Here is a 24,601-nt window from a genome sequence, read left to right as displayed (position 1 = left end):
AAAGATTGAGGATGGTACCATCGAAATTCCATTTGTGAAGTCTGAAGATCAGCTTGCCGACATTCTCACAAAGGCAGTTGGAACAAAAGCATTTGAATTAGTGTTATCCAAGTTGGGTATTGGAGATCCCACTACACAACTTGAGGGGGAGTGTTAAACTATTGATAAACATGGAAGACTTCAATCAAGGAATAATTATAGGAGGAAAAAAAGGACTGTCCATAGGATGTTCCGTAATTCTTTGTTTCCTTGTTTAACTATTGAGCATTCTATTTATTGGGGTTAATCCTCTCTTGTAAAATAACATAATAAAAAAAATATAAATAAAAGTTCTTGATTACCAAGTTAACAATAAATATGAATCCAATGAATCAACTGTATTCATCGTTAAAAGCATTTGCGCTACAAAAAAGACAAACCTGGTTGCGAAGATTGTCAGTTTTATCGACCAATAGTTCAATCTTTTCTCCACGATCAAGAACCTGCACACATCTTGCTTTGTAGTGAACAATATGAATCAGTCGCGTATAAAATAAAAAAATAACACAATTTTAAGTTGTTTAAAAAGTTAAGTACATGTACACTGACAATCATGACACAATTTCGGTTGCTTTAGGAAAGAATAAGTTATAAAATGGGTCAAAATGTGTCACCTTTATTTTTTTTTAAAACAACTAGTTTCATTTTGAGTCTATTTTGGTCTGAACCAGTTTGACCCGAACCAAATTGATACCTTTTTCCAGAACAACTCATTTTTTACATGTTACCACGTGACCAAACCATTTTGCAAGTCGAACTTAAAACAGTTAAAGATTAATATTTTTGTCTAATAATATTACCTTCTCAATGTTGTCCATCATAACTCCCTTGACTTCAGAAACCTGTGCTTTGACCTTAGCAATCTTGTCAATCTCCTCAGGATGAGCAATACACCATTTCATCTGCTCCTTCATTTTTGGACTAAAATCCGCCCAAGTGTCACTAACACTTGAAAAAAATATTAAAAAACATTTTTAAATAAAGGGTAGTTAGGTACCCAAATGATTTGCTGAGGCTCTTAGCAGCAGCAGTTGAGGCTTGGCCTCCTCCGTATTTCTTATTAAACTCGTCCTTGACACGGTCCAAGAACGCCATGGGAAGTGTCTTATCAGCAGACTCCACTGCAACAATACAGTATGCTGCAGCAGCCAACAGATTGAGATGAAGTAAATGCAAACGAACAAACATGTCTTAAGGTTATTATCTTTCGGTTAATAAAGAAAAATCATCCAAATAAGCATTTTGTCCAATGACTCTAATCTAATTAATGCCAAAGTTTTGATCAGTTCATATACTGTATCCTCCAAGTATAATGCATCATTAGCCGATTGGTAACGGGTCATCATAGCATTCTTAATAGGCTATATCTGATTTAATTGTCATTACATCATGATTGAGTCTCCAAAAAGGGTTGAATCTGACCAAATCATCTAAACCGGCCAGGTTTAAGGTTTAAAGCGGTTCGTTTTGCTAGGTTTTAGTGGTCTAGCTATTAACGGTTCGGCTCACGGTTTGAAACTCGTAACCCATCGCTTGCCCTTCCTTTTTTTATTTTTTTTTGTAATTTTGGAATATGCAATTATTAATATGTGATATTATATTCATAAATAACCTTTATTATTTTAATACAAACGATTTTGAAAAAAAAAATAATAATAATAATTCCTCTGACGATCAACCCAGGGCTGTTCACGAGCCAAGCCAGGCCTTATTAAAAGAACTTGGCTTAAAATATTAAAATGTGGGTTAATTAACGACTCGTTTACAGAACGAGCCAATTTCAAACTTTTGTAAATACAAGAAAAACAACAACTCACTATATCCATTATCCATGAGGTAATTGAAGGTATGTCCATCGCAATTATACGAAAAGCGATTATTGTTTTCAGGAAGTTTTTGAAGGCATTGTGCTGCGACGGTCGTGAAATTCCCCTTGAACTCGGTATACTCGGCCAGGATGACCGTCCCTCGTGCCACGAAGCTGTAGATTAAAGGTTTTTCCTTATGCCCCATTTCCAAAACCCTTTTTTTTAAACCAAATGTTCAAAATCTGATCAGCCCGTTTATTGTGGCTGATCGCGCATTCGCAGATTCAATTGTCGTGCCTGCCTTTTAATATTGTGATGTGGATTTGAATTCGGTTTCGAAAGCTTGAAGAGATGGATAATTTGTTGGGAAGAATGAATGAATGAATAAAGAAAGGGTGAGATTCTGTGATGAGTTTTGATGGTAATCGTTTTTGCGGGGTTGTTTGTGACACACAAAATTAGTTAAATCTTTTAAGCGGGTTATTCAAATTTCTGACGTATGCATTATGTCATCTTGTCTTTTTTTTTCTTTAAAAAAAATTTAAAAATAGATGTAGATGTAATAAGAATGACAATAAGCTGGTGAAGTAGTAGTAAGAGAGATACTTGTATTTCATGTGATTTGGGTTTGAATTTTTTTTATATGGTGATGATGGATGATTAGGCGAGTAGGTGTTGTTCATTGTTGGATCCTTGAAATGAACGGGTTTGATCTCATCGCATTGTCGTGCTTTCGGGCGAGTGTTTATGGTCTTTGGCCTTAGGTGAGGGTTTTTATTGGATCGAAATACGAGTGTAACCCGATGTAATGAATTTAACTAGTAATTTATTTGGAAGATTCGTTGACCGTTAAAAAACACTATTAAAACTATGATAGTAAAAACAACTTATTTAATTCTTTTTATGGAAAAACATGTCTTCTACATTTCCTTGAAGTTCACTTCACTAGTTTTGGAAACATTTAAAGGGGAAGGCGTCAAAATGAATTCCATAAGAATAGACGTGTTACGTGTCGTTTCACTGAGAGACGTTTTGGATGCCATTAACGTACTTTGGAATGAAGTTTCAAAAGCTCCACCGTTACGTTAAACAAAGTAGAACTAGAATCGAATGGGATGAGTTATGTGGTCGGTCGATACCGACAATAACACCATCCCCTATCAATAGGTATTAAAAACTATCTCGATCAAAATAACTTGTTGATAGTCCCAAACCTACAATGGTCACATGATTGTTACAATGCACCCTTTAGCCGTTTAAGAGAAAACAAAACATAAAAAATAAAAGAATCTGAACAATGACACATCATCTAAATTTATTTATAACAGTCCTTTTTGTTTTTTAAACAAATTCCTCAGCTATTGTTTTATACAAAAGGGGTGTTAAGTATAACTTCTTCCGAAAAACAAATACACTGCAGACATAAACGTCTGCGGTACAACGAGGTGTGGCGTAATAATATCAGAAGTTCATCTTTTCCCGCCTCTTTTTATTCTTCTTTTCCCGCCAACACGTTTATCACCCATCGCGCCTCTCTGTGACACACAAACGCAGACACACACACACCGAGCTTGGATCGGAGATGGAAATGGAAATGGAAATGGACTCGGAAGATATCGGATGGCTCGAAGCCGACTTGGATCTACACGACGACTACATAGACGAAGATCTCGAACCACCACTACCTGAAGAAGAAGAAGAAGAAGAAGAAGTGGTGTACGGACACCGCCAATCAGAACCTGTTATTATTAAACCTAATTTATCAATCCCGAACGATCATATAACCGATTCCGAAATAGATATATCGCAGCCGAAGAAGAAGCGGTTACTAAACCCTAGCTTACTTGATTCTGGTAATGTTGAGGTATCGGTGGAGGATAAGCGGTGTAAAGTTGATTCTAGTGTGATTGAAGGTGAGGATGACTGGATGCGGTACTCGCCGCCGCCTACGAAAGAAGCGGTGGTGGTTGTTGAAGAGGAGGAGAAGGAGAAGTTTATTTCGCGGTTTGCGAATGATATCGAAGGGGATTTTATGCCGGTGACGGCACCGGATGGCGATAGGGTTTATGCTAAGTTAGTTAAGGTGGAGGAGGAGGTTGATAAAGTGAAAAAGTTGGAAGTCAAAGGGATATCCAAAGGTTTACTTGCTAGCATTTAGTCTAATTTAAATTCGAAACTTATTAATTGAGTACTAGAATATTTGAATTATGTTGTTGATTATTAGTAGTGGTATAAGTTTGGTATATCTTGTACTTAATTATGATGGATTAACTGTGCAGGTCTTATACTGGAACCTATAAGTGTTCTAATGCAGAAGGTGGAACAAGCTGAGTTGCAAAGGGTATGATTGCTCTATTTCATGATCACTTGGTCACTAAAATGTCAAATTATAGTTACTGTTCACTGTTACATATGAACACAGTAGGTGTTACTTTAACTTAGATTTACCTCTCTGCCTAACTTATATGATGATAGATGGATAGGATAATACTGAATAAGAATTTGGCGTTTTGACTTAAGGATAGCCTAACGTTAGTTGTGCAATGAATGAAGGAAGGATATGACATGCGATTTTATTATTATTTGTTAGCTGTTAAAAAGGGTAGAGCTAATGGTTTAAGTAATGTCTTGTATCAACTTTAGTGTCTGTTATTCACTATTACCATGAAAAGGCATTCAAGACTTCTGTAAGCTTAGGAAATTTGAGGTATTTAATCATCATAGACAGCTTTGTCTCTAAGTTGACACAGTTTATTTTACTTATTAATAATTTTTAAGATAAGATATTTTCATATGGTTGGGGTCATGATCTTCTAAGTGGGTAGTTACCATTTTCAACCTGTTCAGGATTGCGTTCCAGATGTTATCTTTGTTTCTTGCAGTTAATAACACCATTATTAATTTGTAGTGGAGTTTTCGTGTTTTGTGTTTTTGAGATTAGGAATGTTTTTTTTATTGATTATTGTTTTAAGATACATAATTTGTAATTAAAGTCTGGCATTTTAATGCATGGAATCCAAGCGTTAATAACTATTTACATTACCTTTGTTACTGTGGTGTGTAGGCTTTGGAAGCGAGTGTCTCTAGTCAGATTGGTGCAGATCATCTGCAAACACCAGTGGTGACTGAACAACTGTGGGTTGATAAATATTCTCCAAATTCTTTTGTGGAGCTTCTCAGTGACGAACACACGAACAGAGATGTACATATGACATGAATTTTTACTTATTATTAACTTAAAGCTGTCGGTGCTTATTATTTTTGTAATTTGCAGGTGCTTATGTGGTTGAAACAATGGGATTCTTCTGTCTATGGCACTGAAGTCAAGAGTACAACAGATGACGTTTTGTCTGCTTTAAAAAGACATTCCTCTGTTTCTCAACATAAAAGAGTTTTTAGCAACAATTCTTTTGGGAGGAACAAAGAATTTGTATATAATAGTAAAACTTTTGGAGAACATAATCACTTTCACAAAGAAAATTATGATTCTCATACTATTCAAGAACTTCATAACAAGAAGACCAAGGATTCTGGCCCACCAGAACAGAAGGTAACCTTCAGAAATTTGTTTGATGCTGTTTCTAGTGCTCATTATTATCATCCAACCATTGTGACATAACTTTGTGTCGAATAATTTTCTTTCGTTTCATCGTGAAGTTAATTTGTGTTTTCTCGCTCCACAATATTAATGTTTTGGTTTTTGTAAATCTATACGTTAACGGTGTGTAACCTATGCAGATTCTTCTACTATGTGGCGCACCAGGGCTTGGGAAAACAACACTTGCACATGTGGCTGCCAGACACTGTGGATACCGTGTGGTGGAGGTTGTCATTTGTCTCTTTTTTTTCCACACGAGTTTCATGATTATCTGGTTTAATTTATTTCGATATAAGCTAAACCATCTGGTGTGCACATAAAATAATATACTTAGATTTTGTTTATTGCAAGTAGGATACTGGGATTAGACTTTAAAACATGATAGTGTTAGAAAGTATAGCTTCGGTCTTTGAAATTTGAGCCATGTAAATCAGCCTATAGCAATGTTGGATACGTATAATACTGGATCTAGGTTAAGGTGCTGAGCTGGAGACCGCACATCTGTTCTGTTGACAAACTCTAGTATTTCTTGAAATAATCTTTTTTTGTTCAGCCTATAAAATGGTATTTGGATGTTATTTAAGCTAGTCTATGTTGCTGACATCTATATTAGTCTTTTGTGCCAGTCAAGTTAAACTTGTTGCTTCAAATTGTGAGTTTGGTCATTGATATGGCATAGATGTTTTGTTGACAAATTCATTAATTTGCACTTGCACCTATTTAGCCTGAGCAAATCTTGATTCATGTACTGAAAAAACGAAGATTTCATCATCATCATCATCATCGTACTCAGTATATCCCACCAATAGCAATGCTATGGTAGGGTCTGAGGAGGGTAAGATGTAGACAGTCATGTTATGGTAGGGTCTGAAAAAACGAAGATTTATATAATGCAATTTTCTGGGAATCATGTTATGTTCGACAGGTATACTTAACATGTCTATTGCTCTGCAGATTAACGCCAGCGATGACAGGTCATCCTCAACAATTGAAAGCAAAATTCTTGATGTAGTTCAGATGAACTCTGTCATGGCTGATTCAAGGCCAAAGTGTTTGGTAAGTTCCGTTTAGCATACACAGTACCATTACAGTTTCTTGTTACGGGTATAATGTTTGAAATGACCTTTTGTAGGTAATTGATGAAATTGATGGAGCTCTTGGTGATGGAAAAGGCGCAGTGGATGTAATTTTGAAAATGGTAAACTTTGTTTTTTTCTGACTTAAGATACATAAATTTATTAACAATTGATATTCATAACAATCAATATTGTTTTAAATAATGATTATGATTTTTTATGTTTGTTAATTGTTATGCCCCAGCACGAGGCATAAAAACATACTTTTGGATGTTTTATAGGTTACAATGGTTAAACATTCTATGTGTGAGTTGGATATGTACCTATCACTTGTTAGTATGTTTAAAATTTTGTATGCAGCTATGTATCTTATATATTTATCTATACACCCTACTAATTGCTGCATAAAGAAGTTATATGATGCACTGACTATACATAAAAATATTAACACAAAACTTTAGCTGTCTTATTAATATAAAATAATATTCTGTCGAGACATTGTTGTGTATATTGCTTATATGAAGGTTAAATATGTATATTTTTTGTTCAGTTTTTCACATAAGTAATAGCATCTGGTTAGACAAATACAACTGATGAAGGTTTGATTTTAGATAATAACGTCTCACTATTATCAATGCAGGTCTCTGCTGATAAGAAGTCTGACACCGGGACTGAAAATATTAATCAATCAGAACAATCGGGAAAAACATCCTCAAAAAAGAAGAAAAGGGACACATCACTTCTAAGACCTGTAAGACCATTTAACTGAAACAAAATATTTTATAATTTGGCATTGCTTGTTTATTTGATACTTATGGTTTGTTTTAATAGGTGATTTGCATTTGCAATGATCTATATGCACCTGCTCTAAGACCGTTGCGTAATGTGGCAAAGTAAGAACCTTAATTGTTTAGGACTCTGTATTTGCACTGTTATTGTTTTTTGTTTTATGGCTTAGCAAATCTGGTTTCATGTAAAATATCTACTTTTGCAGTATCTGTTTTTATTTTGACAGTCTTAGTACATTGTAAGTATGCAACGTCTGAGGCAGTTTAAACTGGCATTAAATTTCTACATTTTCAGGGTTCATGTATTTGTTCAGCCAACAGTAAATCGCATTGTGAACAGGTGATGTTTTTTACTTTTATTACTAGGTAACATTTCATTGATTCATGTTGCAATTAAGTTTAAAAGATATCATGAATGATACGGATATCCTATACCAGAACAAATTTTTATAGATAAACATGAAAGGGGTAAAAATGCCACTCAAAGCATATAGTTGACTAATATGTTAAATTATGTGTACTTATAATTAAGTGCATCTTCATAACCTTTTTAATATTTACTTACGCACACCTAACATAGGTTTATAACTACATATTTAGGCTAAAATATATATGCAACAAGGAAGGAATGCGGACTAGTTCTATTGCACTTACCGCACTGGCTGAATACACAGGTAAGTGATTTGCTCTTTCGTTAATCGTTACATCTTGTTAAATGTAAATTTTATATAAATCTATAATTACACCTTTTGGTTATAATATACTTTTATCAATGTGAAGGAGCTTAATCTGAAAAATCAATAAACAACTTTTTTTGTTCTTAGAATGTGACATACGGGCATGCTTGAATACTCTTCAGTTTCTCAACAAAAAGAAGGAAATGTTGAATGTGGTATGTTGCCTTGATCTTATATTTCTGTATTATACATAAAATAAAATTGCTCTTTTGGATACTTCTCTTCTGTTTAAAATACTGTTTTGTTTTCTTTGTAGTTGGACATCAGCTCTCAAGTGATTGGTAGGAAGGATACATCAAAAAGTGTTTTTGATATATGGAAAGAGGTGTGATTCAGTTTTCAGTGGTTATCTCTTATTATCATATATCTGTTAGTTATTGACATCGTCACTCACAGCGTTGAGAACTGTCTATTTTTGTATTAAAAAGATTTTTCAGAAGAGAAAACTAAAGGAGGTAAGGAAGTCTATTGACGGATGTAGAAGCTCGTTTAACGAGTTTACATCTCTGCACACTTTGATCTCTAATTGGTACGCTCGAATATCCCAAAATGGTGGCAGTTTGACGTGCATTTGACGAAATCCTACGTCGTTTATCGTCTTGACTCTTTGACTTTTCAGTGGCAACTATGATTTAATTTTAGATGGGATTCATGAGAACATCCTGAAACTAAACTATCATGATCCGGTGATGGAAAAAACTGTAAGTTTTACTCTAATTTATATCACTGGTAACTAACTTAAGACGGTCAGTTAGTATGTATTTGCCTAAATAATTTTTATTATTCAGGTCAAGTGTTTGCACAATATTGAGGTCTCTGATATACTTCATCAATATTTAATGCGCACACAAAAAATGTCTCTTCTAGGTAGTTGTGTTTCTAATTTCTATGTTTACAAGCGTTTATAAGTAGGCTTGTAAATGAACCGAACACACGAGCAGAGAATGCCCGTGTTTGTTCATTTAACTTTAACTGAACACGAACTAGTAAACGCACAGGGTATTCTTGTTCATGTTTGTCCGTTAAGAAAAAAAAACAGGTTCGTGTTCGTTTATGTTTGTTCATTAATTGTAAAATGAATGTTTCACGAACGTAAACGAAAAAGCATAACTGAACATAGATGAATGGAACGACCATAAAAAAACATTAACTAATGAACGTAAATGGACAAATTTTAGTAAACGAACATTTACGAACATAAATGAATGAACGAGACACGTTTTCATGTGTGTTCATTTGTTTAAGAAACAAACTTTCCGTCGAACGCTTCACGAACTGTTCACTAAATGTTCGGTTTGTTTACAAGCTTATTTATAAGTTCCAGAGCTGAGGATGAAGTTAAATAACTGATAAAATATCTTTTTGTAGTTTATCAGCCTGCTATTGCAGTTGCCATACATGGCATGGTATCTCAAGTTGAAAAACCTAATATTCAGTGGCCAAAATCTTTTCATAGGTATGTAAACTAATTTAGAGCTTTGTGCTTCTTAGAAAGAAAGACTAGTTGCATTTATTTTTTTTACTCAAAATACAGGTACAGAACATCGCTCATTGACAAAGTGGAGGCATTACACACATGGCACAACAAAATATCACCATGTATCTCAAGACACATATCTACTAGATCATTTGTCGCAGACTTGGTTTCCCCGTTGTTGTATATTTTGTCACCACCTACATTACGGCCGGTAATTTACTTCTCTTTAACGTTTCTTTTATGAACAATGACTTTAAAATAATAAAGTAACCAAGTAGGATCGTAGCAAAATGTTTATTAGAGGTGACAAAATGGACGGGTGGAGTGAATTGGGTAACAGATGAAAAAAAACAATTTCTGATACTTGGGTTGTTTTTGCCTGACTGAAATACCTTTTTCCACTTTTTTTCTTACATATTTATAGATGGGATGTTTTAAAACATGATTTCAGGAATTGTATTATATGATTTTGAAAAGTTGGTTTATGAGGATGTACACAATTGTTTCTACACACATTTACAGAGTTTTTTCTATTTATAAGAGATTTTGCTATTATGCATCATCTTTTTTCATAATTATATACTTAATATGTATATGTGTGTGTTTTTATATAAAACATAAAGTAGGTTTGGTGAAATGGTAGTGTGATTTGAGTACAAATTTTAATAGTTGATTTTTTAATTTCTTTTGAAAACGTTAGTTTGGAACTCTACTAAGTTTCTAAAGTGATTAAGATGGTTGTTAAATATTGGTGATAATGATATACATAATTTCTTATTCCAAAAATGGAAAAAAAACGTCGGTTTCTTTTACACGGCCGGTTTCAAGTTCCGAACCAAACTTATAAATCCAGGTTTTCGAATCCGTAAGCCAAACCATATAAATCTTGCTTTGGTTTGGACAGTTCTGTCAGTTGTAAACACTATTTTCTACATGTATATCATAATGCTCATATCATGATCTCTTGCTCCTTTCAAAAGTTATAGTTGATAGCTCCTATGCTGCTTTTTTGCAGGTGGCTTCACATTTATTATCAGAGAAAGATAAAAATGAAATGGCTCAGTTGGTGAAGACCATGGTTTCCTATGCCATAACATACAAGAATAACAAAATTGACCCCTTACCCGGGAAACTAAGACATGAAGCCTCAACCGACATCCAAATTCTCTCATTTGATCCCCCGATTGCCGACTTTGTAAAATTTGAGGTTCACATTCACTCTGCATAACAATATTTTAGTTATTATTTTTTATAATGTTTAATTTACAGTAATCCATGCAGGGCCACATATCTAATTATTACATTCTCGCCCAAGCCGTGAAGCAGGTTTTATCTCATGAGGTAAGTACAACTTTTAATTTTTTTTTGTCTTATTTGCAAGTTGTTATAAATATATACATTCTAATTGTTGGTTGAAAAGCAAAAGATACTGCAAAGTAGTATCAACAAATCAAAGGACGGAAATGAAAGTACATATTATTCTGAGAAAGAGAAATCTTGCAAACCTGAGCGTGTACCAGAAAACACCAAAACTAATATCAACAACTTAAAGAAGTCTAGTACTACTGTTAATACTACAGTCTCTGCTACAGTGTCTGGTAGAAGCGCCACGTCATCCAGTGAGATATCAAAACCTTCAGAAACTACTAAGAAGCGATCTGGATTCAACTTTTTTGAGAGGTAAACCTTTTGTTTTTTGTTTTTTTTTAAAGTTTAAACCTTATTAAGTTTTTGAGGATCGACCGGGGTTAAGTGACTTTAAGCGAACTTTTAAAGAGGGGCTTTGTTGATTAATAGTTATATTATTATTATTTTTTTATTCAAAGTATTTAAAATCAGTTTAGTAAAAATGTATCTAGAGAAATTCTTCACCTTTTTAGCATTTTTACTCGAGTCTCAACTCGATAGGAGCCTCATAACTAGTGCTAAGCTTGAGCTTGGCTCGTGAATGTATTCCAAGCTCGAGCTCGGCTTGTTTATTTTTAACGAGTTTGGATCAAATACAATCGGAATTAACGTGCTAAACATGAAAATCAAGTAGAGTAATTATATATACAAGTAGAGTAATTATGTAATTACTCTATAATGAAATTACATAATTACTCTACTTGATTCTCATGTTTAGCATGTTAATTTCATTTGTACGTTAACCTTCCCCTATTTTTAATAGTTTATATTGTATATATACATTTACAATTCTTTTATATATTATAGTTATAATTTATATATATGATGTAATATATATTATTTAGTTAATTTTATATAATTTTATATATATTAATATTAGGCTCGCTAGTGGAGCTCGATAAGTGAAAGCTTGAGTCCATTACTCGAGTATTAACTAAGCTACAATAGGTAGTTAAGCGCGGGTTGCTTCGAGCTTTTAGTGAGCCAAACCGATTAGCTAGGCTCGTTTACAAACTTAATAACAAAAACTTTTGAGTTAAGTGCCATTTTAGTACCTGTGATTTGTTCAATTACGCAACGTTAGTACCAATTTTGAATTTTGTGCAAATGGCTACCTCAGTTTTAAAAAACTTGCATTTTTAGTACTATTTTTAACCCCGTTAATTTTCTTCCGTTAAGTCCGGAGTATTTGCGTAATTTTATTATTATTTGATTTATTCTTTTATTTTTCTCTCCCTTTTTATATTGTTGAACCAGAATAACAATCAAGACAGTACGTTACATCACCATCACAACCTTCATGTTCTTCCTCAACCTCATCTCTTCTGCTTTCGATTCCGGTGGTTATGGTAACGCCGGAGACGGTAGATTACAAGGTGACACGTGCATCGCACTAGCTCTTCATCATTTACTCGCTATAGTGAACGAGATTCCGATGAGGAGAGTTAACGTCGCAGAGCCGTTGGTTGCAGTACGAGCCGTCGCGGAGAGTTAACGCCGTCCAACTCGCCGACGCGTTTTCATGGACGCTTGAGAGAACTAATCAAACTGGTGATTCACCTGTATACCGTCGTCGTCTTCATAAATTTTCATCCATTTTCTTTTCCGCTGACTGGGCTTTGATTCATCTGATTCATTTTGTGGTGGATCGCCTTCGTCGTCGCTAACGACTACGTATCTCCAATTGCGCATTTTTAGTGTGATTCTATAGTGGAGAGCATGGGTTGGGTTGTCAACTGGTGATTCTCCTGTATCCCTTTTTATATTAGTTTGAATTTAGTTTGAGGAATTAGGGTTTAATGAAAATGAATTTGGGGAAATGGGTTAATGGAAGAGAGAAAAGGAGAAGAAAAAAAAACAAAAATATAATAATGAAATTACCTAAATACCCCTGATTTAAATTATGAAATTACGCAATACCCCGGACTTAACGGAAGAAAATTAACGGGGTTAAAAAAAGTACTAAAACTGCAAGTTTTTTGAAACTGAGGTAGCCATTTGCATAAAATTCAAAATTGGTACTAAAGTTGCGTAGTTGGACAAACCACAGGTACTATAATGACACTTAACTCAACATTTTTTTTTACTGTTGGTCATTGTCATATTAATCAATCTGTGAAACCAGGTTTACAAAAATGAGTGCCAACGGTTCTCAAATGACCGAACCTGTGAAAAAAGTTTCAGCAACATTGGAGAGGGATTCACGTCCTGTGTTGTTCAAGTTTAACGAGGTAACCGTTACTAACTGTTTAAAGTTCTAATATTTCTGTTTTAAGTAGCCATGCTTGACCAGATGGATATCTTGGTGTCAATGCAGGGTTTCACAAATGCAGTCAAAAGGCCAATTCGAATGCGCGAGTTCTTAATGTGATAACCAGATCTGTGCTAATTTTGACGATTCATTTTCTTCTCAACTACCCTGAAATTATTTAGAATTTTACTTGTATTTATATGTAATACTTAAGTTTGGGTTGGGTTGATTATGTTTGAGAAAAAACATTTCAATCTTGATACATGTTACCAAAATTAAGTCACCGTTATGGCGTTATTCACCAACTTTCTTCTTACCGGTTATTCATTTGCTGGACGAATATGATACCCTCTGACAATAAGCCTGAATTTCCAATTAAATTAACGTTTCTCTTTAAACCACATATCAACTTCACCATCCATCTACCCGTCTGCCTACCTCTGCAGGCCTCGTGATTCTATATGTGCGTGTCTTTAACTTACCAAATTTTCATCATCAAGAAGGATGCGATCATCCCAGAGATGGAAGTAGAGTTCCTCTATTTATGTCACATATAGAAGAATAAAGAACCATAGTTCTATCTATGAAATCAACTTAACGGTGAAGTTAACCGGTTGTGTTAAACTAGATAGTAGATATACATGTTTGAATCCAGTTACCCCTGTATATAGAAGTGCATCAATCTTCACATTAACTTCTTCATTACATATTTACTAGCTTGGTGCCCGCGCTATGTGGCGAGGTACACGCTCAAACACGACATCGAACACATAAGCGGTGACCTCACTATAGTACGCACGTAGCCCGACTATAGTATGAATGTAATGCGGCGTCAGACGTGTAACCATTCGTCGGTGAACGGGTAACTCGATCTGAAACATGACCCAAGCCCACCAGACCCGTTGCAGCCCTAATTGCATTTTTAAATTTTTAAAAAGTATAACAATATCATACTCAAATTAAAGAGAATAAAATGCTCGTTTTTATGGTGTAATTTTTTTAAAAAATTATTAACATGTAAAAGAGTTATGTTCATTAAAATTTTGTGGGATTGTTGGTTTAGAATAAGAGGGGTTATCATGTAACTATTTAATAAGTTAACAAAACTTATCCTTAAGTTTAAGGACCATAAATGTAAGTATACTTGAAACTAAATTGTTAAAAACATACGTGTACATGATCATACTATGCAAATACTATACTACTCCTAGATTTTTGCATTACCAGCTTTAAGAAGTATAAAATATTAATTTAAAATTTTCAATTTATAAAAATAATATCCGACCTGCCGGATTCGAACCAGCGACCTAAGGATGGCTATGATGACACTACAGTCCTCCGCTCTACCAACTGAGCTAAGGTCGGATTGTTGTTTATCAACCAATAAAACAACTAATATATAATATAACACATATTTGTTTTTTGTTTCATAATATACTTATTTAACAACAAATTAACAACGTATAAGCAATGATTTTGGGGATTATTATCTTGTAACAATAAAAACAAAAATTAGTGTAATTTTATTGTTGCAAATTTCCCATAATGACACTCTTAAACGAAATAAGTCGACAAAAAATGCTAGATAGAGCATGCATTGTAAACACAGCATCAAGTTCAGTAAAAATTTCAGATGAATTGCTTCAGAAACTCTGTTGCAACTAATCTTCCTCTTGTGTTCATAGACAATTTCAGTTCACTTATCTCTTTATCAATATCCTGCATATCAAGTAAGTGGAACCAATATAAGTAAGCCCCACAAACTGCCATAAAATTTTTTCAATAACAATCTTTTGTATACGTAACACAACTTGTTTATAAAAATGTGGTTTAAAGTAAATTGAAATCTCACTTCCATGAATTGGACAATGAAGTCAATAAGCTTATGCTTCTGCATCTCTTCACAGTGATAATTAGTGACAAGAAAACTAATATCATAACCCTGAAAACCAAAAAAAAAAAAAAGAGTTGTCATGTATCACCTTCATCTTGGCACACATATTATCCACAAATACTAACATACTAACAAAAAGATATCAATCTTGAACGAAAAAGTTGCATTTATGTCCTTGAAGTAAAACTCATTATGATTTCATAACTACATTATTTCATAAAACAAATTGTTCTTTTTGAAAGTTTAAAACGAAGATAGGATCAGCTCGTTTAGATAAAAAGGTGTTACACACCTGGACTGGCTTTCTCCTTAAGACTTGAAAAGCTTCCGCTCTCATTGACAAAAACCGAAGGAACTTTTTGGTTAAAATGTTTTCAACCTCATCTGCCTGCTTTACCTATAAATGAACCCAAAATGAAGAATCAATACATATTAGTTTTTATGTACCCAATAAAATCATTATAGCAAATATGCCCATTTTCAAGTTTATGACATTTATACCCTTTCCTTAAAAACTTGCATTAGGATATGAAAGTATGGTTAGGAGAAACAAAAGGGTATAACGGTCATATTAAATATTGCATTTGATGAAATGGGTAAATATGAAAATTTAAAATATTTTGACGGCTTAAACATTTATTGCGATTACCTTGAGGCTTATGCGCAGTGAATTAATAGATGTCTCAATTAAACATTTTTCAGCCTCATTTCGACAAATTACAACCTGAAATGAAAACATCAACATTAAAATGAGGATAAAAAGAAAAGATCTAAACAATCGACTACAAAAACCAGTACTTAATATTTATATCATCATGATCAACAATATGTTCTTACAGGGTTGAGTATGAGTTCCGGGCTGGTCCTGAAAATGGAAAAGAAAACATTAACATGTATCGAGTCGATGCATAAGTGACATAAAAAGAGAATCAAAACAGAGGCTACATACTTCATCTCGACTTCAGGTTTGTTATGTCTTTCAACTTCTTGACAAGGAAAGTTCTGCAGAAAGGAATATAACAATATCAGAAAAAAAGATAAGATATTATGATATTATTTCAAGCTCACATTGGGATATTTATTATAAGAGATACAAACAATTTGTCATTAAATTGACAACTAACAATTAAACATGACAATTAGGATATATGATGTGTAATTATGTATCAGTATTAAGCTTTTAGAATGTAGACTTAATAGGCTTGAAAACGAACCAAACGTTGAGTGAACCATTGATGAACCTTTCGACGCTATGTTTGCTTATTTAATAAACGATCAAACATAAACAAAAGTTTTTTTACATTTACTTAAATGAACGAAATGAACAAATGTCTCCTTGTTCATTATGTTTGTGAAACGTTAACGATTAACGTTCACTCATTCAAATTCGTTTATGTTCGTCTGTTTGCAATTCGCATTCATTTATATTCATTACTTTACGTTCGTTTAAGTTCCTCCGTTAACACATTCGTTTGAATTTTTCTGGTCCATTACAATATAGCCTAGCTTTAATAACTTTTTAGTTACGTTTGTTCATCTATGTTCCTGCTTGTTAATACAGTTAACGAACAAACATAAACGAACGCAAACAAATTTGTTTTCTTATCGAATGAACATGAACAGGAATGTTGGTGGTCGAGTGTTCGGTTGGTGTTTGTTCACAAAATGATGAATATGTAAAATGGAGTAGATAGAGATGGTAATATAATAATAGTGTACCTGCAAACACATGGCAGCCTCTAGAGTGTTCCGAATGCAAGCCAGATACAACCTCCCTGAGCTCGCCTGTTGTAATAATAACAATTACAATATCATATTATTATTATTATTATCACATGAAATTCAACAACAATTCGAGAATGCAGTGTCAAATGAAATCGATCTAGGGTTAACTTTTACCATAATATGAGATGTGTTGAAAGAAGATAATGATTATGATAATGGATCCAATGTGATCTTTCACATACAAGAACGACCACTGCAAACAAAGTAAAGAATATGTGTTTTTATTAAAGTTTTTGTAAAAAGATATCCGACCTGCCGGATTCGAACCAGCGACCTAAGGATAGCTATGATAACACTACAGTCCTCCGCTCTACCAACTGAGCTAAGGTCGGTTGCTTATTTTCTTATTCAACTGTCAGATATTGATCTTAACTGTTTTAAAGCAATGAATAGGGCTGTAAGCAAACCGGATGTCTGTTGTCTGTTTGGCAAGCAGTTCGTTTATGTTTGCCCGTTTAATAAAAGAACCGGGCATGGACAAAAAAAAAGTGTTCGGTAAGCTTAATGGGCAAACACGGACAATGGCCAAGTCTGTTCGATAGTGTTCGTGAACGTCCGGTCACGTTCGTCTGATTACGTCCGGTAACGTCCGTCCGGTATTGTAAGCGTTTGGATCTATCCAATATTCTAATTTAATTGTTGAATTTCTAGTGTTATTAATCACACTTTTGTATTGCTAGATATGTCTGATGTCTCTTATAGTGATCCACTTTTTGTTAATATATTAGGGGTTAAGTATATTTGGATATTATACGATGTATTCTAAATTTGTAGGTGAAGATGTTTGGATTTATGTTTCGAATTAATATGCAACCGTTTATTTTTGTCCATTAGTGTCTGTTGTCCATTAATATTCACATGTTCGTGTGTCCATTAATGTCCATTAGTGCCCGTTTGTCTATTATTGTCCATTAACGTTCGTTTGCAATATTAACAGACGGACATGGACAAACTCAATTTCTTAATGGACGGAGACGAACATGAACTTTTGTTCAGTAGAGTGTTCGTGAACCGTCCGTTTGTCCGTCAAAAGCTTAACAGACGAACACGGACTTGCTCTCGTCCGATTCTGTCCGTGTACACCCCTAGCTATGAATAAGTGAAATGATAGATTGTTTGGGAATGCTTAACTCCAAAAGTTTAGTTTTTTTAAGTGTTTGTTGATTTACAATTTTTTTTTAAAAGGAGTTTTTTGAAAAAGTGTTCGAATTAGTTTCTGTTGTAAGAAAAGCCATAAGTTCTTTTTTTTTTAAAAAAAGTAAAATGATCAAAAAGGACAAAAAACGGGTTGGTGCGAATGCATGAGGGAATGATGGGTAAATTTGTAATTCGACATTCTAAAAGCCAAAAGCAGAAACAAAAGCCATGATTTGTGGCTTCTCAAAAAACAACTTTATAACCCATACCAAAAAGTTAAAACAAAAAACACGTATGTCAAACTCAAACACCTTATTGAGTTATTGGCTTTTTAAATAATTGCATTTATGGTACTTTTATTTGTTTATATGTTTCTTTTATATGTTTGTGAATTTCCTTTCACATTGGATCAGAATCCAATTTTTATTTTGTCAATGAAAGACTCACATGGTACTTGCGTAGTTGTGGAAGCCTCGTAACGTCGTAATGCTTTTCATCTTTATCACTTATAAGTTATTATGCACTAATTTTGTTACTCTTCATCACATATATAACAGTACAAAGCAGTTTATCATCAAAGATTAATATAAACGCAAGTTATTCTTAAACATCCAACTCAAATTGTTAAATCAATAACAAAAAAGAAACACGGATCTTCAGTACACACTTGTGGGCCTCTCTACATTTGACCTTTGACCCGACGGACAAAAGTAAAGACAAACGAGAAAAGCACGACTAAAACATGGTATCATATATGAGATAAAAAAAACCCCGAAGAAAGGATTATTAATGGCACTGTTCAACTCTGTCCCGGTTGTATTTAATACAGCTCTATCAATCTTGTCTCGGGCCAAAAACAAGAACTCATCCCCTTCAACCTTTTCAAATCCACACAGCTCAAGAAACTTAATTCCACCTTCCAATTTCCCAACTCTATCCTGTTTAGATCCATAAAAATGAAACCTTAAGTACAATCCCAAACCATATTATAGGCATTTGTTGTAGGCAACCAATCTCGGACCCTTTTGAAATTAGTAGTACATTAATATGGCACGTTAGCAAAGATGTGAACATAGGTAAGGTTTACATGAGCTGAGCTGCTCGAAATCACCTTGCTAAAAGCTCAAATAGATTCAAGCATGAACGAACTCAATCCCAAGCCTAAACTGGAGCTCATTTAACATTAATAAACGAGCTCGGGCACAAGCTTCCTCTACCTACCTTGATTAGAACCAAGAGCGTAAAGAGCTTATTTTTTGTAACAACGTTTTTTAATTTAATATAAAAGAATCTAATTACATATAAGTATTATTATGCATATCATTGTCATATAAATAACTAAATATATATTATGTTATATAAAAATTATGAAAACATGTACACATATATAATTATACAGGTGTATAAATAAAAAATAATAACAAAATAATCAAACCGAGCTCGAGGTTTACACAGAGAGCTTGAAACGAGCCAAACTCTAGCTCTTTTAAGTTAAACGAGTCAAGCTCGGCTCAGCTTGTTTACACCTCTAAACATAGATGGACCCACAAAATAATTGGGTCTAGAATGGAAAAATGAAGTAAACAATAAAGATTCTAGAATATTCTAGTAGTTCTAACCTGAAACGCAGCGTTACTAAGTCTGATCTTGCGAAATTTCTCCTCATCCGGTTTAGTTGCAGCATTCTTGACATAAGTCAGAAGGGTGTTAAATGCTGTCTTCACTTTTGCCTCATCATCCTGAATCGTTTAAATAAATAAATCAGGTCAATCCAACCTGACCCGCACTAAAAAGGACTCGTTTCGACTCTTTAAACTATAACAAGAAAGAAAATATGCAGATAATGTTAAAAGCTGATGATTTGTTTACCTTATTACTCTGCTTTAAAGATCTTAAACATTCTCTCATTTGCTCTGCTTTGGTAGCAGGCCTGATGGGCAATGAGCTCTGTAACAAAGACCAATCAAATTCTTTATAATCCATAGCTAAACAAATTCTTAAAAGGGGATTAAATACGACAGTACCTTCTTTTCTTCCACTAAAGGTGGAGGTGGTTTTGAAGCATTGGGATCCTCTGCAGGTAATCCAAGCTTCCTCCTCCTTTCCGCCTGTACAACATAGATATTATCAGTTTAACATTTTATGAGGAATAAAGGAGTTAGTTATCAGAAAAATCATTATTATATATAGAAAATGTATTTTAAAGGTCAAATAAGCATTTTCAGGACCTTATCTTCTTCCAACTTTTGTCTGATTTTTTCTCTAGCTCTTCTCTCCTCTTTTTCTGCTTTGCGCAAGGCTATAATACTGCAAGATACCAAAAACAAAAAATTAAGATAGAAGTTAAAGTTATACAGAGTATGACTTTTGAAAAGAGAAAAAATAATTATGTCACTGTTTTCTTTCATTTTCTTCCTCCATACGCTTTGCTTCAAGTAGTTCTTTACCAATTCGAATTCGCTCCTGAAAATAATTTCATCTAATGTTAGGTAAATTTTGAATTTATGATGATGTCGATTGAGTATTTGCAGAAATAAATTAGGTAACAAGAGTTCATAAGATATGCATATGATTTGAATATATGATGCATCTATATCTACTTCGTGTCAACCTTTTATATAATCATATTTGGATACATTTTAGTGTAAATTCTTAGGTATTATACAATTAAGTATGTCATTAACTGAAAAATGATATGCGTAATATTAAAGTGTGCTTGTTTCAATCCAAAAAAAGCATAAATTGAAGATACTTTGTAAAATTTTATAAATATTTATATTCAGATAAACTAAATGAATCCAAATACTTGAGATAAAAAGCTGTTCTACACTCTTACTTGGTTGAAAGAAAATTCTACATTCTAAATATTATTTGTGCATTTTTTTTTATAAATTTAACATGACTTTTGTTATTATTTATCTTTAAAATAAACAAATAATTACCTTCTCTCTTTCTCTTTCCATTCTCCTTTCTTCCTCTTCTTTCTTTTTGCGAGCCCGCTCTCTTAAATATGAAAGGACAAACCATGAGTAATTGAGTAAAAAGAAAAAAAAAGGTAGATCAGCTCCTCATTATGTCAAAAACTGAGGATCCTAATAACTTTATCAACTAATTAAGCAAGCAAATGTAAAAAAACACAAAAATAAAAATCATACATTAGTTCTTGTGCTTTTGCTTTTCTTTCTTCAGGAGTAAGAGAAGGCTTGGGAGGCTCTGATTTACTCTTGGCAGGCACCTAAAAGAGAAACATAAAAAGTCATTTTTTTGCAGATAATGGAAATAAGTACCAATACTTAATTACATAATTCATCAATACTGATACCAGAAACTCATAAGAATCCACTACCACTTTGGGGGCACAATCATTAATAAGTAATGCATGTAGTAGATATTAATATATCAATTCTTGGATTAAGCACATTTACTAGTAAAACTTTATAAACACACATGTGGAGTAAGGTATGAAGACAAGAAGATTTTAATACCAAGGGCATTTGATCTATGTCAGCATCATCCTCATGCTCAACAATCCAATTAGCCGCAGCCTCAAGACTCGAATTACCTGCAAACAAAAGTGTTATATAAAAGCAATACCCATACTAAGCAAAATCCAAACAAGATAAACACTTACCAGAGAAATGAAGAGCCCGGGTTGACCTTTCTTTCGAAAAACCCATTCCCTCCAGCTCCTCCAGTAGTTTGGAGTCAACATCAGGAACAACCATTTCTACAACACATATTCGTTAGATCAAACACTCTGAATAAGAAAAAAACACCATATACCTATTCATCCAATACATCAAGAACATCACTGCAGAATTGGAAATCATAGGGCTATTTCACTAGACAACAAGATCTAAACAAGTGATCAACTAGCTCTTAATTTAATACCTAGCTGGATTGATTCAACATTAACCGAAAACTTTTTCAGGAAAAATCAAGGAATAGCTAGGGGTGCAAATGAGCCAAGCGTCCAAGCCGCTCGCAAGCTACTCGAGATCGGATCGATAAAAAGCTCAATACGAGCCAAGCTTTTTCGAGCTTGAGTCTCAAATAAAGCTCATTTAGTTACCAAGCCCGAGCTCAAGCCTTGTGTATTTTTAAGTTTTACATGGACTTCCATGTATTAATTTCACATTGCAAAGCCGAGCTTTGGCTTGTTTAAGGTACTACACGAGCTCGAGCCAAGCTTAGGCTCATTTAAGGTTTTTACTGAAAATAATTAAAAACACATATAAATAAATTAACGAATAATAAACGAGCTGAGCTCGAGCTATAGCAAAAGATCTCGAAATGGACCGAGGTCAAGCTCTCGTAAGTCAAAATGAGCAGAGCAGGGCTCGTTTACACCGCTACCGTGTAACACAAAATACAATCAATAACAATTACACTCAGGTTCTATGTATTAATTTCACACTGCACAGCCGAGCTCGAGCCAATCTTTAGCTCGTTTAAGGTACTACACTAGCTCAAACCTAGGCTCATTTAAGGCATTTCTCAAAATATAAAAAGATAATTATAAATATATAGCCGAGCACCCGAGCTTTTTAGTGAATTACCCTCAGGTTCAGCAGTAGTAGTAGCATCCACCACATCCACATCACCACCACTACTCGTATTCTTAGGAACCTCAAGCGAAATCGGCTTCGTAGTCTCGGACGTCTTATCGGAAAATTCAGTATGACCAGTCCTCTTTGTGTGCAAATCACTCTCCTAATTAATAACATCAAAATTAATACAATTGAAATATATATATCGTTTAACTAATATAACTAATAAAATGATCATATAATATAAATAGATAATAATGAATAATGAATAACTAATTACAGTTTTGGATCGGCAAGGTTTGCCACAGGTGGAGCAAACTAGGTTAAGAACAGCTTCGGTGGATTCAGAGAAGTCAGTGTGTTTGGTGAGTTCCGCGTGTTCTTGTGCTTCTTCTACCGATTTCAGTAAGGCGCCGCAGTCGCCGCACTTGAGTGATACTCCGGCCATTGTTATACGGTGGCGATTGACGGTGATCTAGGACGGATGGATATCCGTAATTGGGATTCGTTTGATTGGGCTTTTTTATTTATATGGTATCCGTTGACCCGACCCGATTGTTTTTGGTGTTGTTTCTTCTCCAAGCTATGTTATGTTCCCCAAACTTTACTCGGTTTTATCAAATGAATTTAATTTGTTTTTGCACTTTTGGTTTTATAATGTCCGAAGATTTGGAGTTACTTAGTCGAGTTTAATGTGTCATGCACAGTAATGTTATGATCGTAAGATTAGCGAATATAATTTTTAAAATATTGAGTTTTGCAATTCAAAAGGAGGGTAGCGGCGCAACTTGTTGCACGCTTGCCTTATGTTTCGATGTAATTACTACTTTGTTTATTTCAATGTATTTAAAATATGAAAGATGAAGTTTTGGCAATGGTTGTTCACGAGTCAAGCTCAATTTGAGTCAGGGTGGTTTCAAGCTTGAGCTTGAAATTAAACGAGGCAGCTTAGCTAGGCTCGTGCTCGATTTTGAAGTTAAATGAGCCTAAGATCGAGCCAACGAGCAGAGCCATGACCCGAGCCGAGCTTAGGTCGATTTTGGATCGGTTACAAAATAAGCCAACGCAACTCAGGTTGTATTCAATCAAGTTTTTTCAACTCGTTCTATTTGGGCTTTTATCGAGAGAGTCACAAGCCTTTTGAATTGCCCTTGTATCAATAGTTATGTACTAAAGAATTTGCCAAATTTTGAGTCTTTTCGCATCGACACCACCCACAAAATATCGTGTTGATGATGCCCTCTTGAAACACTAGTGCTTGACTACATATAAGTTGCCCGAGCCATATGCTATATACATCTTCACATTTTGCGGCTCTTGTCTCGTATTATATACTTTGTTTTTGCCAATTGCCCAATTGTGTAAATCACACACCAAATATGAATGAAAAATTCATATCAATGATTTAATAAGTATATAATTGTCAAAACACAAACATTTGAAAGGAGGTAGGAGAGGCGTTTTGGCTATTGACAGAACTGGCACTTTTAGACTTCCGTTATAGATGCTCTAATGGTGTCAAAACACGAAATGAAATCTGACCTGATCCATGACGATGTCCTCACGGATTTTGAGATGAACGAACCACGTCTTGATCTTCTTCTTCAGCTGCTAGAGACCTGCAATGGTTTTTTGGGGGTGTGGAGGTGACTGCTAAGAGATCCTAAGATCTCTTGTTTACAGACACAAAAAGTGGTGGTGGCTCTTATTGAGCATGACCCCATAATAAGGAGGTGGAGACCTCCTTATATAGAGAGCCTCATGGCCACCATCATGATACCCTAATGGGCCTAGCCCAGTTAGGGTTACCTCCACAAAACCCCCTCAGCCCAATAACATTGTATTAGTCCATGTAATAAAATAAGCCAAACATAATAGATTTAGGGCGTAGAACCGGGTTTTAGTACCATACCCCTACAAGCCCCCCCCAAGTCCAGTGTTGCTCCTGGACGCGCAAGCGTCTAGGTGGAGCGCTGGACTTTATGAGGTGTGTTAGGCTATGAGGCGGTTTTTTCCCTGTTCTTTGGCCTTATCTTTATTGTCTTTGAGTTTTG

The 24,601-nt window shown here is 34.4% G+C and overlaps 3 protein-coding genes, 2 non-coding genes and 1 pseudogene across 5 annotated transcripts; 1 reads left to right on the top strand and 5 right to left on the bottom strand.

Annotated features, from left to right (window-relative positions):
- Positions 1-371: 371 nt before the first annotated feature.
- LOC143537035 (vesicle-associated membrane protein 722 pseudogene) lies at positions 372-1,227 on the bottom strand (annotated as a pseudogene).
- Positions 1,228-3,391: 2,164 nt separating this feature from the next.
- Positions 3,392-13,434, top strand: LOC143537022 (uncharacterized). The gene is made up of 23 exons (XM_077030897.1): positions 3,392-3,985; positions 4,127-4,188; positions 4,912-5,049; positions 5,122-5,397; positions 5,586-5,672; positions 6,400-6,501; positions 6,578-6,643; positions 7,162-7,272; positions 7,353-7,414; positions 7,605-7,649; positions 7,910-7,983; positions 8,134-8,201; positions 8,303-8,371; positions 8,475-8,575; positions 8,666-8,747; positions 8,835-8,913; positions 9,415-9,502; positions 9,581-9,734; positions 10,539-10,730; positions 10,805-10,863; positions 10,934-11,203; positions 13,056-13,161; positions 13,248-13,434. Exons 1-23 carry the CDS (start codon positions 3,430-3,432, stop codon positions 13,299-13,301), a joined length of 2,901 nt encoding a protein of 966 aa, XP_076887012.1. The 5' UTR covers positions 3,392-3,429; the 3' UTR covers positions 13,302-13,434.
- Positions 13,435-14,460: 1,026 nt separating this feature from the next.
- On the bottom strand, positions 14,461-14,546 carry TRNAY-GUA (transfer RNA tyrosine (anticodon GUA)). The gene is given in 2 exon segments: positions 14,461-14,496; positions 14,510-14,546. It is a non-coding gene; the product is annotated as a tRNA-Tyr (tRNA).
- A 153-nt stretch (positions 14,547-14,699) lies between these two features.
- On the bottom strand, positions 14,700-17,054 carry LOC143536987 (actin-related protein 2/3 complex subunit 4-like). The gene is made up of 8 exons (XM_077030856.1): positions 16,975-17,054; positions 16,795-16,860; positions 16,025-16,077; positions 15,913-15,940; positions 15,725-15,799; positions 15,368-15,472; positions 15,034-15,123; positions 14,700-14,900 (listed from the first exon to the last, which is right to left on the bottom strand). Exons 1-8 carry the CDS (start codon positions 16,975-16,977, stop codon positions 14,811-14,813), a joined length of 510 nt encoding a protein of 169 aa, XP_076886971.1. The 5' UTR covers positions 16,978-17,054; the 3' UTR covers positions 14,700-14,810.
- A 52-nt stretch (positions 17,055-17,106) lies between these two features.
- TRNAY-GUA (transfer RNA tyrosine (anticodon GUA)) lies at positions 17,107-17,192 on the bottom strand. The gene is given in 2 exon segments: positions 17,107-17,142; positions 17,156-17,192. It is a non-coding gene; the product is annotated as a tRNA-Tyr (tRNA).
- Positions 17,193-18,556: 1,364 nt separating this feature from the next.
- Positions 18,557-23,077, bottom strand: LOC143537021 (uncharacterized). The gene is made up of 12 exons (XM_077030896.1): positions 22,828-23,077; positions 22,557-22,710; positions 21,629-21,724; positions 21,483-21,559; positions 21,153-21,232; positions 20,940-21,000; positions 20,393-20,460; positions 20,226-20,304; positions 20,022-20,105; positions 19,867-19,944; positions 19,617-19,736; positions 18,557-18,935 (listed from the first exon to the last, which is right to left on the bottom strand). Exons 1-12 carry the CDS (start codon positions 22,993-22,995, stop codon positions 18,654-18,656), a joined length of 1,347 nt encoding a protein of 448 aa, XP_076887011.1. The 5' UTR covers positions 22,996-23,077; the 3' UTR covers positions 18,557-18,653.
- Between the last annotated feature and the right edge of the window lie 1,524 nt (positions 23,078-24,601).

Source organism: Bidens hawaiensis, unplaced genomic scaffold (assembly GCF_021521415.1).
Source record: "Bidens hawaiensis isolate Kalapana, Puna unplaced genomic scaffold, B.hawaiensis_p1.1 tig00011076_1, whole genome shotgun sequence".
NCBI lineage: Eukaryota > Viridiplantae > Streptophyta > Magnoliopsida > Asterales > Asteraceae > Bidens > Bidens hawaiensis.
The sequence above is the reverse complement of the archived record's forward strand: the minus strand, read 5'-3'. Positions and strand labels throughout refer to the sequence as shown.

Excerpts from the sequence above, each read along its gene's own strand:
- LOC143537022 (XM_077030897.1), top strand. The coding sequence starts at position 3,430 with ATGGAAATGGAAATGGAAATGGACTCGGAAGATATCGGATGGCTCGAA. Across the intron at positions 5,398-5,585 it reads CTGGCCCACCAGAACAGAAG|ATTCTTCTACTATGTGGCGC; the intron begins GTAACCTTCAGA and ends TAACCTATGCAG. Across the intron at positions 8,576-8,665 it reads CACACTTTGATCTCTAATTG|TGGCAACTATGATTTAATTT; the intron begins GTACGCTCGAAT and ends TTGACTTTTCAG.
- LOC143536987 (XM_077030856.1), bottom strand. Across the intron at positions 15,941-16,024 it reads AAACCTGAAGTCGAGATGAA|GACCAGCCCGGAACTCATAC; the intron begins GTATGTAGCCTC and ends TTCCATTTTCAG. Across the intron at positions 15,473-15,724 it reads CACTGCGCATAAGCCTCAAG|GTAAAGCAGGCAGATGAGGT; the intron begins GTAATCGCAATA and ends GTTCATTTATAG.
- LOC143537021 (XM_077030896.1), bottom strand. The coding sequence starts at position 22,995 with ATGGCCGGAGTATCACTCAAGTGCGGCGACTGCGGCGCCTTACTGAAA. Across the intron at positions 21,725-22,556 it reads TACTACTGCTGAACCTGAGG|AAATGGTTGTTCCTGATGTT; the intron begins GTAATTCACTAA and ends TATGTGTTGTAG. Across the intron at positions 18,936-19,616 it reads TTAGTAACGCTGCGTTTCAG|GATAGAGTTGGGAAATTGGA; the intron begins GTTAGAACTACT and ends GGATCTAAACAG.